General features: G+C 44.3%; 1 protein-coding gene across 1 annotated transcript in view; it reads left to right on the forward strand.

Annotated features, from left to right (window-relative positions):
- Nucleotides 1-8,931, forward strand: part of SERINC5 (serine incorporator 5) — a 102,542-nt gene extending 93,611 nt beyond the window's left edge. The window contains exons 9-12 of the mRNA XM_032847719.1: nucleotides 3,174-3,240; nucleotides 6,179-6,218; nucleotides 6,827-6,971; nucleotides 8,690-8,931. Of these exons, the coding sequence (XP_032703610.1) occupies nucleotides 3,174-3,240; nucleotides 6,179-6,218; nucleotides 6,827-6,971; nucleotides 8,690-8,837 (400 nt within the window). The 3' untranslated portion in view covers nucleotides 8,838-8,931. The remainder of the gene's footprint in view (nucleotides 1-3,173; nucleotides 3,241-6,178; nucleotides 6,219-6,826; nucleotides 6,972-8,689) is intronic.
- The last annotated feature ends 5,764 nt before the right edge of the window (nucleotides 8,932-14,695 follow it).

Genomic DNA, 14,695 nt, shown 5'->3' on the forward strand with positions numbered 1-14,695 from the left:
GGGTGCTGGGAGAGAGGTAGGTTCAAAGTAGTTTTTCTCCCTGGGATTGTTTAGAGTAAGGTCTTTCACTGAGGTTCAACGATAAGCTGGGTGTCTTGCTTCATTTTATTATTAGAAGGTATTTGTGCTATAAAATGGCCCCAGCTATTTCAGTTTTAACCATGCTTATGAGAAAAATAATTATTTATTATTTAAATGTTTAGGAATTTGAATTTGAAATGAGAAAAACTGAGAATTCTTATTAAATGTGAAACAACTTGCTAATTCAAAGTGAAACATTCATGGCAATAAGGCCAACCGTGTAGAAATAAGTACATGGTTGGTAAGAGAATTGGAGAGAAGATTGGCTTAAACCAAGAAGAGTTGGCAAATCATGGTGTCTGTTCTTTTGGTGCGTTCTGTGTCTGCTACCGTTATTTAAGAAAGGAGGACAAGTTAAGAAAAAAAAAAAATGAAGGAGGAATATACAAGCTTTATTTTGAGAATCCTGCTGCTCCCTCACCTACCAGCTAGAAATCTTCCTGGCTGTACGTTAGGGACATGGCCAGGCTTCCCCCCTCAGTTCACATAGGATTGTCATCTCCTTTGGGAGCTGTGAGTCACCAGTTATACTGTGCATCGGGGACATAACTGAACTTCACACAAAGGGTGGGACTAGTCGTGAGATCTCCCGAGGGCCCTGTAAGTTTGTCAGGGAGCAGAATCCATGGTCTCCCAACAGGAAAGTCTGTACTTGTTCTCTAGAGATTTTCTTTGATCTAGGAGAGTTTGGCCAATTCCAAAAGCAGCTGAAGCAGGTGCGGAGGGCCACCTGCATTTTGAGTCATTCTGCCAATACAGAAGAGGCCCTGGGCGTGGAAGTGATGGTGGGGGGATGGGCAGACGGGAGACAATTTTTTTGCTTTTCGCAATAGCTGCAAGGCACTGCTGGATTCTTGTGAGTGGGGGCTAGAGATAGTCAACAGGCTATGGCTTGTCTGTACAGTGAAGCTCCGTTCCAAACAAATGCGGTCATTGTCCTTCTGCGCCGCACAAGAAGCAGTGGGTGAAAGTTGCTCGTGCCTTAGCCCTGGAAGGGAAGAGCTTATGCATAATCCAGGAGTTGTTGTTTAGCAAAGTGTCTTGCACTCACCAAATTGAGGGGTCTGAGTAATAGAGTGCAGACAGTAAGAATTTCCTAAGCTTTTAAGGAGTTTGGAAAAACTGTGTCCTTGTTAATTCCAAGAAGAGTGTTTTATGGGTGAAGGCCATGACTGAATTATAATAGTATTTTATAATGGCATCTTACTTGTAGAAACTTTCTGTCATTAATGATGAACTGAATGCAGGTATTTATTTGTTTTTAAAACTAAATTCAATTAATTAATATATAGTGTGTTATTAGTTTCAGAGGTAGAGGTCGTATGTAACACCCAATGCTCATTGCATTACACACCCTCCTCATTGCCCATTACCGGGTTACCCCACCCACCCCACCAACTTCCCCTCAGTTTGTTTGCTAGAGTTAAGAGTCTCTTACGTTTATCTCCCTCTCTGGTTTCATCCCGTTTTACTTTTCCTTCCCTTCCCCTATGATCCTCTGTTTTGTTTCTTAAATTCCAGTAATGAGTGAGATCATATGATAATTGTCTTTTCTGATTTATTTCGCTTAGCATAATATGCTCTAGTTTCATCCACATTGTTGCAAATGGCAAGATCCTGCTTTTTGATTGCTGAGTAATTGAATATAGGTATTTAGAAAAAAGAACAAAAGCTTCCCCATTCAGTGCTCTCTGATGATGGAAGTAAGTTGGCAGAGGTGCCAGAATCAAAAGCTTTGTTGTTCTTGAAACCATTTAATTCCAAAGAATTTGCAAAAGTACAGTATTTATTCTAATGCTTTTAAAGAAAGAATACCATCCTTTAGGTGAAAATTGCAGAAAAAATTGATCTCTTTCTAAGAAGTTACATTTTCCTCCACAGAAATGATACACTATTAAATCATAACTCACATGCAGAAAATACAGCACGCTTTTACATGCAGGAGCGAGGGGAATGTGTTTCTTGGGTGTACCGCCATCGGAAAGTATCTCCAAAATTCCTCTGACAAGGCTTGAAGTCAGGAAGCAGGAGCGGTTGGGCCTCGATCAGCATCCCATCTGTTTCGCGCAGAAGTGAAAGTGATGCTATTGGACTTAGTGGCCCACAAAGGAAGCAGTGTGCTTGGATCCCAGAGGACCTTTTTGTGCGGAAGGCTTTTTATTGTTTATTTGCATTTCATTGATCTCTTCTGTCTTTGAGAAGGAGGATGAGAATGAGCAGAGAAGGCAGTGTTGCCTCATGGGGTTTATTTGGTTGAAACGAGTCTGCTAATTCCTGCTTCTCCCATGGCCACACCCCCACCTACCCCCAGGCTGGGACAGAGGACGCAAGAGGTTAGAGACTGTTGTCTTTTTCACTGAGTCCCCAGGGCTTGGAACAGGGCCTGACACACGGCAGGCCTTCGGTAAATATTTGCTAAATGAACTTACAGAGTTAGCTGGAACCCTGAGTGTTATATATATTTCTGTTTGCTTAAAATGTTCCCTTTTTCCCCCCAAAAGAAATACCTCTTTCACCCCTATAAGCCAGATTTTATAATATTTTACTCTCTGGGTATAGGGAGAGTAGCGAGAAGAATTTTTTTTTTTTTCCTAATCACACTGATAGCTAGTCTGTTGAATTTCTGAACAGAAAACCTTGTTCTGCCAAAGGCTGATTATCATAGTAAATAACTGTGACCTTTGCTTTTCATGCCTTTGCCTTTTTTGTTTTAATGCCATCTCTGGGTTCTTTCATTGGTTTTGATCCCTTCTAAGTGAGACTAATCAAAAGTTGTAGAAAGATAAAATGGAAATCAGAAAATCCTTTTGGCTTGGTGTTTGAGGGAGGAGAGGTGAAAATCAAGATAATAGGACCAAAAGATACCTTATCTCTTTATTGACAAACTTCTCTTGCTTAGAATGATCTAATGCAGTCTGTGTAAAAAGACAACTGTAGAATTGGTCTGTCAGTTTTGGAGTAAAGTGGAATATTGAAATAGACAATTCTTTTTAAGTAGCCAGAGCTGGATACCGTGAGCCTCTCATGAGAGCACTGGCCAGGGGGCTCTGCCCTTCCTCGGACGGAATATAATGTGTGTGTTTGTTTCTTAGCTTGACATCAACAACAAGGTCAAGTTCTGATGCTCTGCAGGGGCGATACGCAGCTCCGGAACTGGAAGTAAGTTCATTTCCCTCCCTTGCCCTACTTCATTTCAGAAGACCCATTTTTCAGGAAGGCTCTTTCTTTGTGTTTGTGTCTTTATTGATCTGCATTCCATGATCCCATTTTTCTCCTCAGGAAAGAACACAATTTTTGTACAGAAAAAAATAATGTAGAGATGATGGGATTAAAATGAATCTTTGATTTTCATCCAACAGAATCAGCCTCTAGTGTGGCCTTGCTCCCCCTCTGGGTTGCTTTGTTGAGCTGCTCTCTGTGTTTTCCTCCCATCATAATGGAGTGTGTGTGTGTGTGCGTGTGTGTATTAACTTCTAGTTCATTCTTCTCCAGAACAGCTATTACACATAACCTTACGGTCATGCTATGTATGAAGGCCACAGACAGGTATAACATAGAAGGGAAGGAACGAGCATCCCTCCCTGCCACACTGCTGAGTGTTGTCTACACGTTAGCTTGTCTCATTGCGTCGGTTCGGTCAGGTGGGCATTTCTGGGTAAGGACCTGGGAGCAGTAGAGGTCCAGAGAATCAGGGGGCTTAGCAGTAGATGTCTTTTGGTCAGCAGGAAGCCTGTCACTTCCTTACTTGTGCCACAGTCTTTTGCGGAGGCCCTTGGAACATCCATCGAGGTCAGAAAAGGGCTAATCCCGTGGAGGCAGCCGGGAAAAGGCTGACCCCAGGGATGGAAGGAACACAGGGTTCCAATAATGGCTGAGACTTCACAGCACTTGTTACGTGCCAGGCGCTATTCTAAGCACTATATTTGTGATTGCGTTTCAACCCTGTAAAAACCCAGTGAGGGCTTTATAAACTCTGTTTAAACAGAAGGGAGAGACAGAAAAGTTACTTAAGCTTCTGATTTGCTGGCACTGTGACCTGGGCACCCTGGCTCCTGAGTCCATGTTCCTGAACTCTGCTGCGAGAGCTCAGTGCCGGCTTCCAGCCCTGCTGCAGACCCCGCCTGACCCCCAGCCCTCCACCCGCCCTTGCCGTGTCCTCAGAGCTTTCCCCGGATGGAGGAGCCCTGGTATGTGTCCAGATACGGACACTCTTCTCTGCAGCTGGGGCTGTGGGGACGGTCTCTCCTGCACCTGACCTGGAGACAGTGAACATTATGAAGGGTTGTCAGGCTGCCAGCAGCATTCAACGGCTCTTTCTGTCCCTTAAAAAAGGAGAAGGCTCTGCTGAGTCTGAATAGGTTACTGCTTCCTACACAGAAGAGAAGGGTCTCTAGAAGGGACGCGTTTGTTCTCACCACGGCCGGGTGACCACCTGCTGGGGTTGTGCACAATGGCTTCAATATCCCTATTGTGCAGAGCGCAAGCCTGAAGAATAGCACGTCCCCAAGTTAGACTGAAGAGGATGTTTTCCTTCTCGTGCTAAGGCAAGTGTCCCAGTGTTTTCTCTTGAACTGGAGAGCATGCAAAACGGAAGTTGGTTTGCTCTCCTTGTATCAAGTTTCACAGGATATACCTTTGAAAGAGAGAGTTAGTAGGTTCTTATGCTAAGTTAAGTTTCAGAAGAACTAGGACCCCAGGATACCATGTCTTGAGCCCCTTGCGTGATTAGTGGATCTTAGACTGTGTCACCTGATCCAAGATTCTGTCAGGTCCATTCCCTCTATTAGAAGTGTCCCTGATGTAGTAGGGAAACCGGGGTTTGGCCTTGCGGCATATAGGCTGGAGCTCCTAGGTCCTTGTCCCTGGCTCTCTGTTCTTTCCAGTACAAATACTTTCAGCCTGAAAGTGCCAAGGACCTAGTACTTCCCAGCTGGTCTTGCTATGTGGAATGTTCCTTTTTATTTGTTTGTTTAAGATTTTATTTGAGAAAGAGAGAGAAAAACCATGAGTGGGGGAAGGGCAGAGGGAGAAGCAAGGATCCTGATTCCCCGCTGAGCAGAGATCCCAGTGCAAGGCTCGATCCCAGGACCCTAAGATCATGACCTGAGTCGAAGGCAGACACCCAACCGACTGAGCCACCCAGGTGCCCCAACGTGTAATGTTTCTTACTCTGGTTACCAGAGTCTTTCTGAAATCATGTATTAATTTTTCGTAATCCAGTTTTTTATTAGTTTATTGTTTTGACTAGGTCAGAAACATGGTACAAAATTTAAAGGTGCCAGAGACTCTTCAAAGGAAAGTATTCCCTCCATCCAACCCGGTCCCCAGCACCTCTGCCTCTGTAGAGACAGGTAGTTGAGCAGCCCGATTTCTTCCGCAATGTAGGCAGACCTCCTGCTTCCAGACCTCTTAGCTTGACCGTTTCTGATTCTGCCAGATCCACCGTCTCCCAGACCTAGCAAGTACAGCAAATCGTCACCAGGAATGAGCTCTGTGAGGGGGGGACCAGTCTTGTTCACCTTGTGTTTCAGGCCGAGTTTTCCAGAAGCAGCTGCCAAGGCAGAGTTGAGGTGCAGGTGTCCCTTAGGGATCAACATTGGTGGAAGGGAAGGAGGCAAGATTGGGCGAAGTTAAAAGGCCCCAGAGGTGGGACAAAGCCTCTGTTGACCCCTTCAGTGCCCCAGAGCAGATATGACCCATCAGAGCTGTCGCCAAGGGTCAGTGGCTGCACCTCTACCTCCCTGCCTCGAGCAGCCAGTTCAGCGTGGGTTGCCCGAGAAGGCTGGCCCTGTGGCGGAGGGAACACCTGGGAGCTGCCGTCTAGAGGCTGTGCCCAACACTCCCAGGGAGCTGAGCGAGCACTAAGTGAGCACCGCTGAAGGGGACCTGGGTGGCTCACCTCCGTGTCTGTTTCCTGTCACCAGCACTGAAGCACTTGGGAAGAACAGATGCTTAGATCCTTTGAAAGGGGTCCATGAGCGCATTTCTGAGCCTGGCCGCGGGTTCGCACAGAGGGCTTGACACCGCACAGGGATGGCCTTCGTGCCTTCCTGACGGTAGAAACGCCACCTGACGCTGTTGGGTTTTGCCCTTGCAGGTAGCCCGCTGTTGCTTTTGCTTCGGCCCTGATGGAGAGGGTAAGTAGACAACCTCCCTCCCATGCTCTAGTCTGTAGGTGTTTGGGATTCACACCCGGATAACTTGAATGGTAAGAGGAAGGTTTTCTTCCAGAGCTGGTATACTGTTGCTCTACTTTCACATTCTTTCTGAGTGATCGATCACTGGGTGTATTCATGTTGGTATTCTGGCCGGCTCATATGTAAGGTAAATTCTAAATGAGACTTAGAGGAGGGAGTACATTTTCCAAAGAAATGAAAATTTTGAAAATTTCTCTGCTTTAACTTCTTTCTTTCTTGGACTGGAGTATCCTGGGGCTCGAAAACACTTGTCATGCCCTTTCACTTCCCTCTGAGCTGAGCATGGGTTTTCCATTTATATGGGCTCTCTTCTGCTCTGTTCAAATGAATGTGAGGTTGGGAAACTTACCCTGTGCAGAATGGTCCTGGGGGTGGGTGAGGGTTCTGCACAGAGGGTGTGGATGTAATCGCCTGAGGCTACACATGGCTTCTGCCATCTTTCTCTACTCACCAGCCCCTGGGGTGGAAATGAGTGAGCGTGGCTCTGCGGGGGCAGCAGGCGTGCATGTGTCCACTCAATGAGCTTGCGCTGGCTTTGTGCCTCACAGACACTGAAGAGCAGCAGAACGTGAAGGAGGGACCGCGGGTCATTTATGATGAGAAGAGAGGCACCGTGTATAGCTACTCCTATTTCCACTTCGTGTTCTTTTTGGCTTCCCTCTATGTGATGATGACCGTCACCAGCTGGTTCAAGTGAGTGGCCCATTGTCTTAGACATTTAAGAAGGGACAGTTGTTAGACAATCAAGTTAAGTCCTATTCTTTAAGTGCTGGGATCCAATCTCCTGGAGTCATTTAACTCTTCTCCAAGTCCTGCTGTGCTCACCTACACGGAAACAGTCCTGGGTCTCAACAGTCTGCAGACATGCTTTTAATCCTGGGACTTCCTGATCCTCATGCCCCACAACCCGTGCTACGGTAGCGCATATTCCTTCATTCCTTTTCTGTGCATTTACAAGCTTGCGTGATTTTTAAAAAATATTTTATTTATTTATTTGACAGACAGCGAGAGGGCGAATGCAAGCAGTGGGAGAGGGAGAAGCAGGCTTCCTGCCCAGCAGGGAGCCTGATGTGGGGCTCGATCCCAGGACCCAGGGATCCTGACCTGAGCCAAAGGCAGCCCCTTAACAACTGAGTCTCCCAGAAGCCCCCAAGCCTGTGCAATCTTTAAAGCATAGATACAATTATATGTGTTTCCCCTTGAGCTTTTTTTTTTTTCTTTTGCTTTGTTTTGTTTTTTAAAGTTGGTAATCCATGATGGACCTCACTTTCCCTGTCACTACATAGAAATTCTTTTTAATCCTTTTTGGATCATTTTTCACTGAACCAGTTTTGTGTTATAACTCAGAATACGCATGGAATAGACATTTAGGCTCATTGTGCTTTATTTTATCCATTCACGCAGCAACTATCCAAGCGGTTCCTACGTGCTGCCCCTTTATAAATGGCTGGCTTATAATCTAGTGGAGGAGACAGCCTGTGATCCAAATGCAGTAGGCAGATGGCACTGACTATTAGGGAGAAAAAAGAGGAAGAGGAATGAGGAATACCAGGTGGGGCTTGGGGATGCTGGGGCCAGCAGAAGGCTTCATCGGGGAGATTTTTTCCAGAATATCCTAGGAAGAAGAGAGGAGGAGGAAGCTTCTAATGCATCCCCAATGCATCTAATGCTTTGGTAATTCCTGGCAAGTTTTGGCATGGCAAGCTTGATGGAGGGGCCTATAATTAATAAGGCAGAAAATAACAGATGTTGTCAAGAATATGGGAAAAATTAGAATCTTTTACAAAAACTCCTGCTAGGATCGTAAACACGGTGCAGCCACTTTGGAAAACACTTTGGCAGTTCCTCAAAATGTTAAACACAGTTATGGTAGGATCTGGCTGTTCGAATCCCAGGTATATTCCCAACAGGAAGAAGAAGTGTGGCCACACAGAAACTTCTACACACACGTTGATAGTAGCATCACTTATCACAGACAAAAAGTAGAAACCTCCCAAATGGCTATTAGCTGATGAATGGATAAACAAAATACGTTATCTCCATACAGTAGAATAATACTCAGCAATAAAAAGGAATCAAGTATTGATCCATGCTACAACATGAATAAGTCTTAAAAACCAGTCACAAGAGGCCACATGATTCCATTTATATGAAATATCCGGAATAGGCGAATCCAGAGAGACAGAAAGTAAAGTAGATCAGTGAATGCCAGGGGCTGGGAGGAGGTGGGGAAATGGTGTACACTTTAAATAGTGTGAGTCGTATCTGAATCGAGCTGTTAGGAAAAACAAAATAAAACAGAACAACAGAAAGACTGGAGACTATGGGAACAGGGAGACCCCTTCTGGAAGAGACCTCCCCTCTGCCCGTTCTCTTCTTGCTCTGACAACAGTTGGCTCTTGTTTCCACAGCTATGAAAGTGCCAACATCGAAACCTTCTTCAGCGGAAGCTGGTCCATCTTCTGGGTCAAGATGGCCTCTTGCTGGATGTGTGTGCTCTTATACCTGGCGACCCTGGTCGCTCCCCTCTGCTGTCCCTCTCGGCAGTTCTCCGTGTGAGGAGGACCTGAGCCGGCCTGCAGGTTGGAAGTGACGTGCTTTGAAGAAGTGTCCCAGGGGTCTGAGCTGTGACTGGTGCTTTGTGAAAAGCTGGCATCCTCTGGCTGAAAAAGGCTTTCAGGGGGGAAAAAAAATCACCTGATTGACTTTTTAATTTGGAAAATCAAGATAAAGAACCATTTTACTCCAAAAAAATTGAAATTCAAATCAACCAAGCTGATCCTGAGGGATAATATATTCAGTGTGTGTCTTAGCCCTAAAAACTGGAATAGAAATTAGGCTAGTATTTTCCTTCTGTATGTTTTTTTGTTTTGTTTTTTCACCAAAACAGAGTTTGGGGCACGACAGGGATAAATCTGCCCTTGTCATTCTTATCCTTGGAATAGAAAAACTTGCCAAAATCTCAAGCCCTCAACCCCTTACAGAATGCAGACCCCTGTCACGCACCTTAGCCGGGACCCTCGTCTGCAGCGGGCTCTGCAGCCAGCACTTGTCCTGCTGCCCCCAGCTACTTGGTATTTATAGGGTACAAGAGGAAACACCTGCTTTGAACTCCACCCTTGTGCTGTTTCCTCCTGGTCCCCAGACGTTTCCCTTTGAGGCTGTGGTGCTGGGAATCACAACTTCACTCTCTACCCTTGCCCTTCCCAGAGGTCCCCCATCCTGTCTGGCCTCGCTGTCTTTGCTATAATGTGAAAAAGCACAATTTGCCGTCATTACCGTGTGGTTCCCCCACTGTGCTATTCGTTCCTGATCCGAGTTCCGGCAATAATCATGACTCCTGTTTGTGGTGTTGTTCACATGATTATAGAACAATATCCATGATGTTTTCTTTGCCTGGACGGTGGAAGGATATCGTTCTTACTTGTTTCTACTATTAATTTTAACAGTACTCTAGGACCTTACCTGAAAAGTCGCTTCTTGACCGAAGCCCACGGCACCTCTCTTTTTTTTTGTGAAAGTCAGCCAGTTTCTTTTCCACCTTGAGGCCTTTGAAGTTATAAAAGCATAAGGGCTCTTGTTTCCTGGATCTGGAATGTGAATGATAATACTCACTGTGGTTTTTGGAGTAAATTTGCTGAGGTGAGGATTCCAAGCAGCACCTCAAACTGGGCTGACCAGATAAGGCCTATTGTACAAGTTGTCAAAGTGGCCAAATATACTTAAAAGAAACGATGGGGGGTTGGGGGTTGGGGGATGGGTAGTGGGGAGGTGGGTATTTAATTAAGCCATAAGCAACATCCACGGAGATTTCCAAAAATACAAACTTGTAAAGTAATCCTCGTAAGAGATTTGACTTTATGCAGCTGCCCAAGAAGATACTCATGTTCAGTGTTGATGTCTGTCCTCAGTCAGGGAAGAGTTTTCTCAGTGGAAAGTCCGTCAGGGACCCCAGTGGAGATGCGGTGTGGAGGCTCCTGTGAGTGCCCTGTAAGGGTGGAGAGGGTCCTCTCGAGCTCTCTGGCACAGAGGGTCTGAGAATAGAGATACTTGGCCTGTCCTTTGTTTATCCTGCCGAGTTGGGCAGAATCGGGTCTCAGTGTGCCAAAATGCTGACCTGGAGAATTAGATTCTTCATTTCTGCTCCTTTGCCCTCCTCCCAGGAGCACAAGTGGGGAGACAACTTCAGTGGACGAATTCTTCTAGAATCTTGCCTTATTTCTCATGTTTGAGATTCCGTTTTGGAAGGCACTGGTGTATGAGTGAGAGCCTTGTTTTGCAAACTTTATCCAATTTCTTATTTTAGGCCAGAAGCTCTTCGAGCTTGGCAGTTTGAAAGGTCCTCTGGCGTCACAGAATGGAAAGCCGTCACACACAGCCCCTGTTAAGCCCGTCAGCCTGGGAGCTCTGTAGGTCAGGGACAGGTTGAGGGACTGGGCTGTGTGTGGGAGCCCCCGGCAGGAACTGTGGCAGTGGCTGGCATGGTGACACAGGGCAGTAAGCCGAGAGTGGCTTTAGGAAAGACCTCGAGAAGAGTCCCATCAAAAGCTGGGATGCTAGTTTCATTGTGTTTTCTTCCTGCCGGAGTCTTGCTGCTTTGGGCAGCCAGATATGTGACTTGAGAACTGGCCTCAGGGTATGTCACGGTCCAGCTGACAAGGCTCCTGTTCCTTGGCTGGCCTTTGTTGGCAGGCTTACCCTGCAGAAAGAAGCTTAGGGAAACAGAAAGGAAAGGACATTTGTTGGCAGTGGCAGGGCCCTCAGAGTTTCCTTCTTCAGCTGGCCCAGCCAAACCATGTTTGCCAGCTGCTTCAAATTGGTTTGTGGCCCAAAGTTCTTCTTGAAGTGTAGTCTGATGGAAGAGATAGAGTTGCGGTCACTCTGATTTTTATCCTGAACAGAATCGAAGCAAGTTTATCTGAACGATGGGAGAGATGTGAATATACTTGAAGGACTGAGGGCATATAAATAAGTTGACTTTAATGATTATTAATTGTTATAAACAGTACTCAGGTGATGAGTTAATGTTTGTGGGTGTAAAGAACCTACATTCTCGTGCTATTGTGATTTGAGAAACTGGAAAAATTGTGTCAATTGCTTTCAGTTGCTGTAATGATGCTGTTCATTGGATAAGTTCACTGATCTCTTTTTTAAAATAATTTTGCTTCCTCCACCTTTCTGTACATGATTTTAAAAAGTACATTCCCAGTAGCTGCTGGTCAGACTCTTTTAGTGATGTGAGAGAAATTTTTTTAAAAAACTATGTATATGTTTCTTTTGTGCTATTCCTTAGATATGGAAATATTTTCCCCTCTCATTTTCATGAGTAAAAACACAGGGTGGGGGAAGGGATTCTTCTGGGAATGTTGCTGTATACCTAGCTGGGTTATCTGAGTGAAGGCTGGAGCCTTTCTGTCAAAAGCTTTTGGAAACCCAATTCGGTCCTTACTGGGTTGAGTTTTTGTAATACTGGTTAGCGGGTTTTGCTTTTGTCCTCTCCGTTCTTGGGAAATAGCTTGAAAGAATTGTTCCCCAGAGGTGTTTGGGGCTCTTTCATGGAGTTGAAGGACTGTGTGCATGTGGGCTGTTGGATGGTGGGGTTACGGAGATTTGGGGTTCTGATGCCCATCAGGAATGGCCAGCAGTTGGGCCTCCACACCTCATTTTTTAAAATTTCCAGTTCCTCAGAGGATCCTTCATTCTGGGTGACCTTCATGTAGTGCTAATCCCCACCCTCACCCCCCTATTGTCCCCCTCTGCCTATTTAAGATGATGTACTTATTTAATTTTAGCCAGAAGTTTATCACCATTGGTGCTTCATGTTACCCTGCAAAGGGAATTCCAGAGCCTTTGTTTAAGCCACCTGGGCTTTTTTTCTCCTTTGACTGCCTTTCTAAATAGCATTTCATTTCAGTGTATATTTGTGTTCTACACGTCTTGGAAGTGAAATCAGTTTTAACCTATAATGAAGAAGGGTGTGACCTTGGGCTACGACCCTGCATGTCCAGAGAGAACACTGGGTCCTCCTTAATCAGGGACAGTGCAGGAGTCCCTCAGCTCATGGAATTCTCTGTAGGATACTCTCCTAATAGGACTAACTCCCTCTGCTTTGTTCTTAAGTTCACCATGTTTCCTGCCATCTTTACAATGCTTGTAAAGCCTCAGACACATTCATCTCGGTGTTGCATTTCAGGCAGAGATGGGCTCTCATGTTGGACCTACGCTACAGAGCTAGAGAGCTGTTTACATAGATCTTTCCAACTAACGCTGGTCATTCTAAAGATCTTTACCTTTTAAAAATTTTCTTCCTCAGTAAATCATTTGCAGAGGCATTCATTTTGAAAGGGGGAAATATTTGGCTTTTACCAAAGAGGGTTTTTTGTTTGTTATTAAACAAAATTCCTTCAGAAAAACTTAATTGGGTAAGGATAGATTAAAACCACATATGTCCAAATCTGCTTCTTTCGGAGTTTAGTCATATTTATGTGAGTAAAATGATGAAGAACTCTTTAAGGTAATCCTCTGGGTGAAGGATCCTGGGAAGTTCTATCAGGTAAAGAAAGTTTGCAACAGATGTGTAATATATGTCTTGAGAGTTATTTATAAGAAATTTAAGAGGATTGTTTTGGTTTCCTATATTAAAGATTTAAGTTCTTTTTTTACTTTTGCAAAAAAAAAAGATTTTACGGAAGTTTTATAATTGTAACATTGTTAATTTTTTTAAACTTTTCCAAAACAACTAGTTGTAGCCAAATTATGGGTTTATGTTTTGCTCTATTTAGAATTTGAAATGTAGTATGTGTGATAAATTTACTGTTTGAAATTTATAATAGCCTTGGATATGGTTAGAGTTTTGGTAACTTTTTAAAAAGTTAGTTTCTTCCCTTGAGTCACAAAGGCAACTGTGGGTTTATATTTGTTTTTTGAATGCTAATTTTTCTATGAAGTGTCTGAAGTTGACCAGTCTTTTCCTATGTAGAAAACTCAGAACTTGTTAACTCTGTACTTTAATAAAAATTAAAATGGAAAACTACGTTGCTGTTGTTTTGATTTTTGGGTTTTTTTGTAATTAGAAGTCCTCCAGGTGGTATTTTCTGAAGATGTTGCCTTTAGGTGTTAATCATCTTTCTCTCAAGCTCATAGAATCTTTTCTGATTCTTTTTTTTTTTTTTTAAAGATTTTATTTATTTATTTGAAAGAGAGGCAGTGAGAGAGAGCATGAGCGAGGAGAAGGTCAGAGGGAGAAGCAGACTCCCCGTGGAGCCGGGAGCCCGATGAGGGACTCGATCCCGGGACTCCGAGATCATGACCTGAGCCGAAAGCAGTCGTCCAACCAACTGAGCCACCCAGGCGTCCCTCTTTTCTGATTCTTAATAATGAAAATATAAACATGAAAACCCAACTTTTTTGTTTCCTTCACTCCCCCCCACCCCACAGCTTTTGTGGGCTCCTTCCTTTTTCCTATTCTTAGGCTAGTGCCATGCTCTCTCAAGTATGAGAATTAGAGCAAGTCTCTAAGGAAGGTAGTAGAAGTGTTCCAACATGGGTCTTCTTTTTCAAGATTTGGCTTTTCTAGGCCTTTTATATTTTCCTTGAAAATTTAGGCTTGAGGGGGATGGCATTGTGTCATTAGACTAATTTGGAAAGAGCTGACATTATAACAACATTAAGTCTTCTGATCTAGGGTTATTTTTCATTCATGTAGGTTCTTAAAATTTTCTTTAGTAGCATGGTATAGTATTGCTATTTTTATTAAAATGTCTTTGTGTGAAATTTAATCTTTTTTTCAAAAGATTTTATTTATTTGTCAGAGAGCACAAGCAGGGGGAGCAGCAGGCAAAAGGAGAAGCAGGCTCCCCACTGAGCAGGATCTCAGTGACAACAGGACTCGGATCCCAGGACCACAAATCATGACCTGAGCTGAAGGCAGATGCTTAACCGACTGAGCCACCCAGGCATCCCATAAATTTAATCTTGATTCTTCTAGTCCTTTTTTAAATGTGAGATTAGTTTCCTGAGTATTTAAATTATACATAACACATAATATAACAGGGACCACCTTAACCATTTCAAAGTTTGTGGTCCATGTGTTAAAGACATCCGTACTGTTGTGCAACCAATCTCCAGAACTCTTCTCATCTTGCAAAGCGGAAGCCCTGTACCCATTACGGCAGCTTCCCACCAGCGCCTGACTTTGCACTGCCGTTCTATTTTCTGTCTCTGTGAATTTGTCATTTGCTTCATTTTCCCCTCTTTGCGTCTTCCCACCTAGATGATGATCCTGTGCAGGTTTCTGGCTCACTTGTACTTTGGGGTGCACCATTTTTTGTTGCAAATGTTGCCCATGTGTGTTTGGTTGTGCTAAGTACTCTGTTTTTGTTTGAGAATTCAGGAATATCCAAAGTCTCTACTTCTGT

This window comes from Lontra canadensis, unplaced genomic scaffold (assembly GCF_010015895.1).
Source record: "Lontra canadensis isolate GAN:19392208 unplaced genomic scaffold, GSC_riverotter_1.0 scaffold4, whole genome shotgun sequence".
NCBI classification, from domain to species: domain Eukaryota; kingdom Metazoa; phylum Chordata; class Mammalia; order Carnivora; family Mustelidae; genus Lontra; species Lontra canadensis.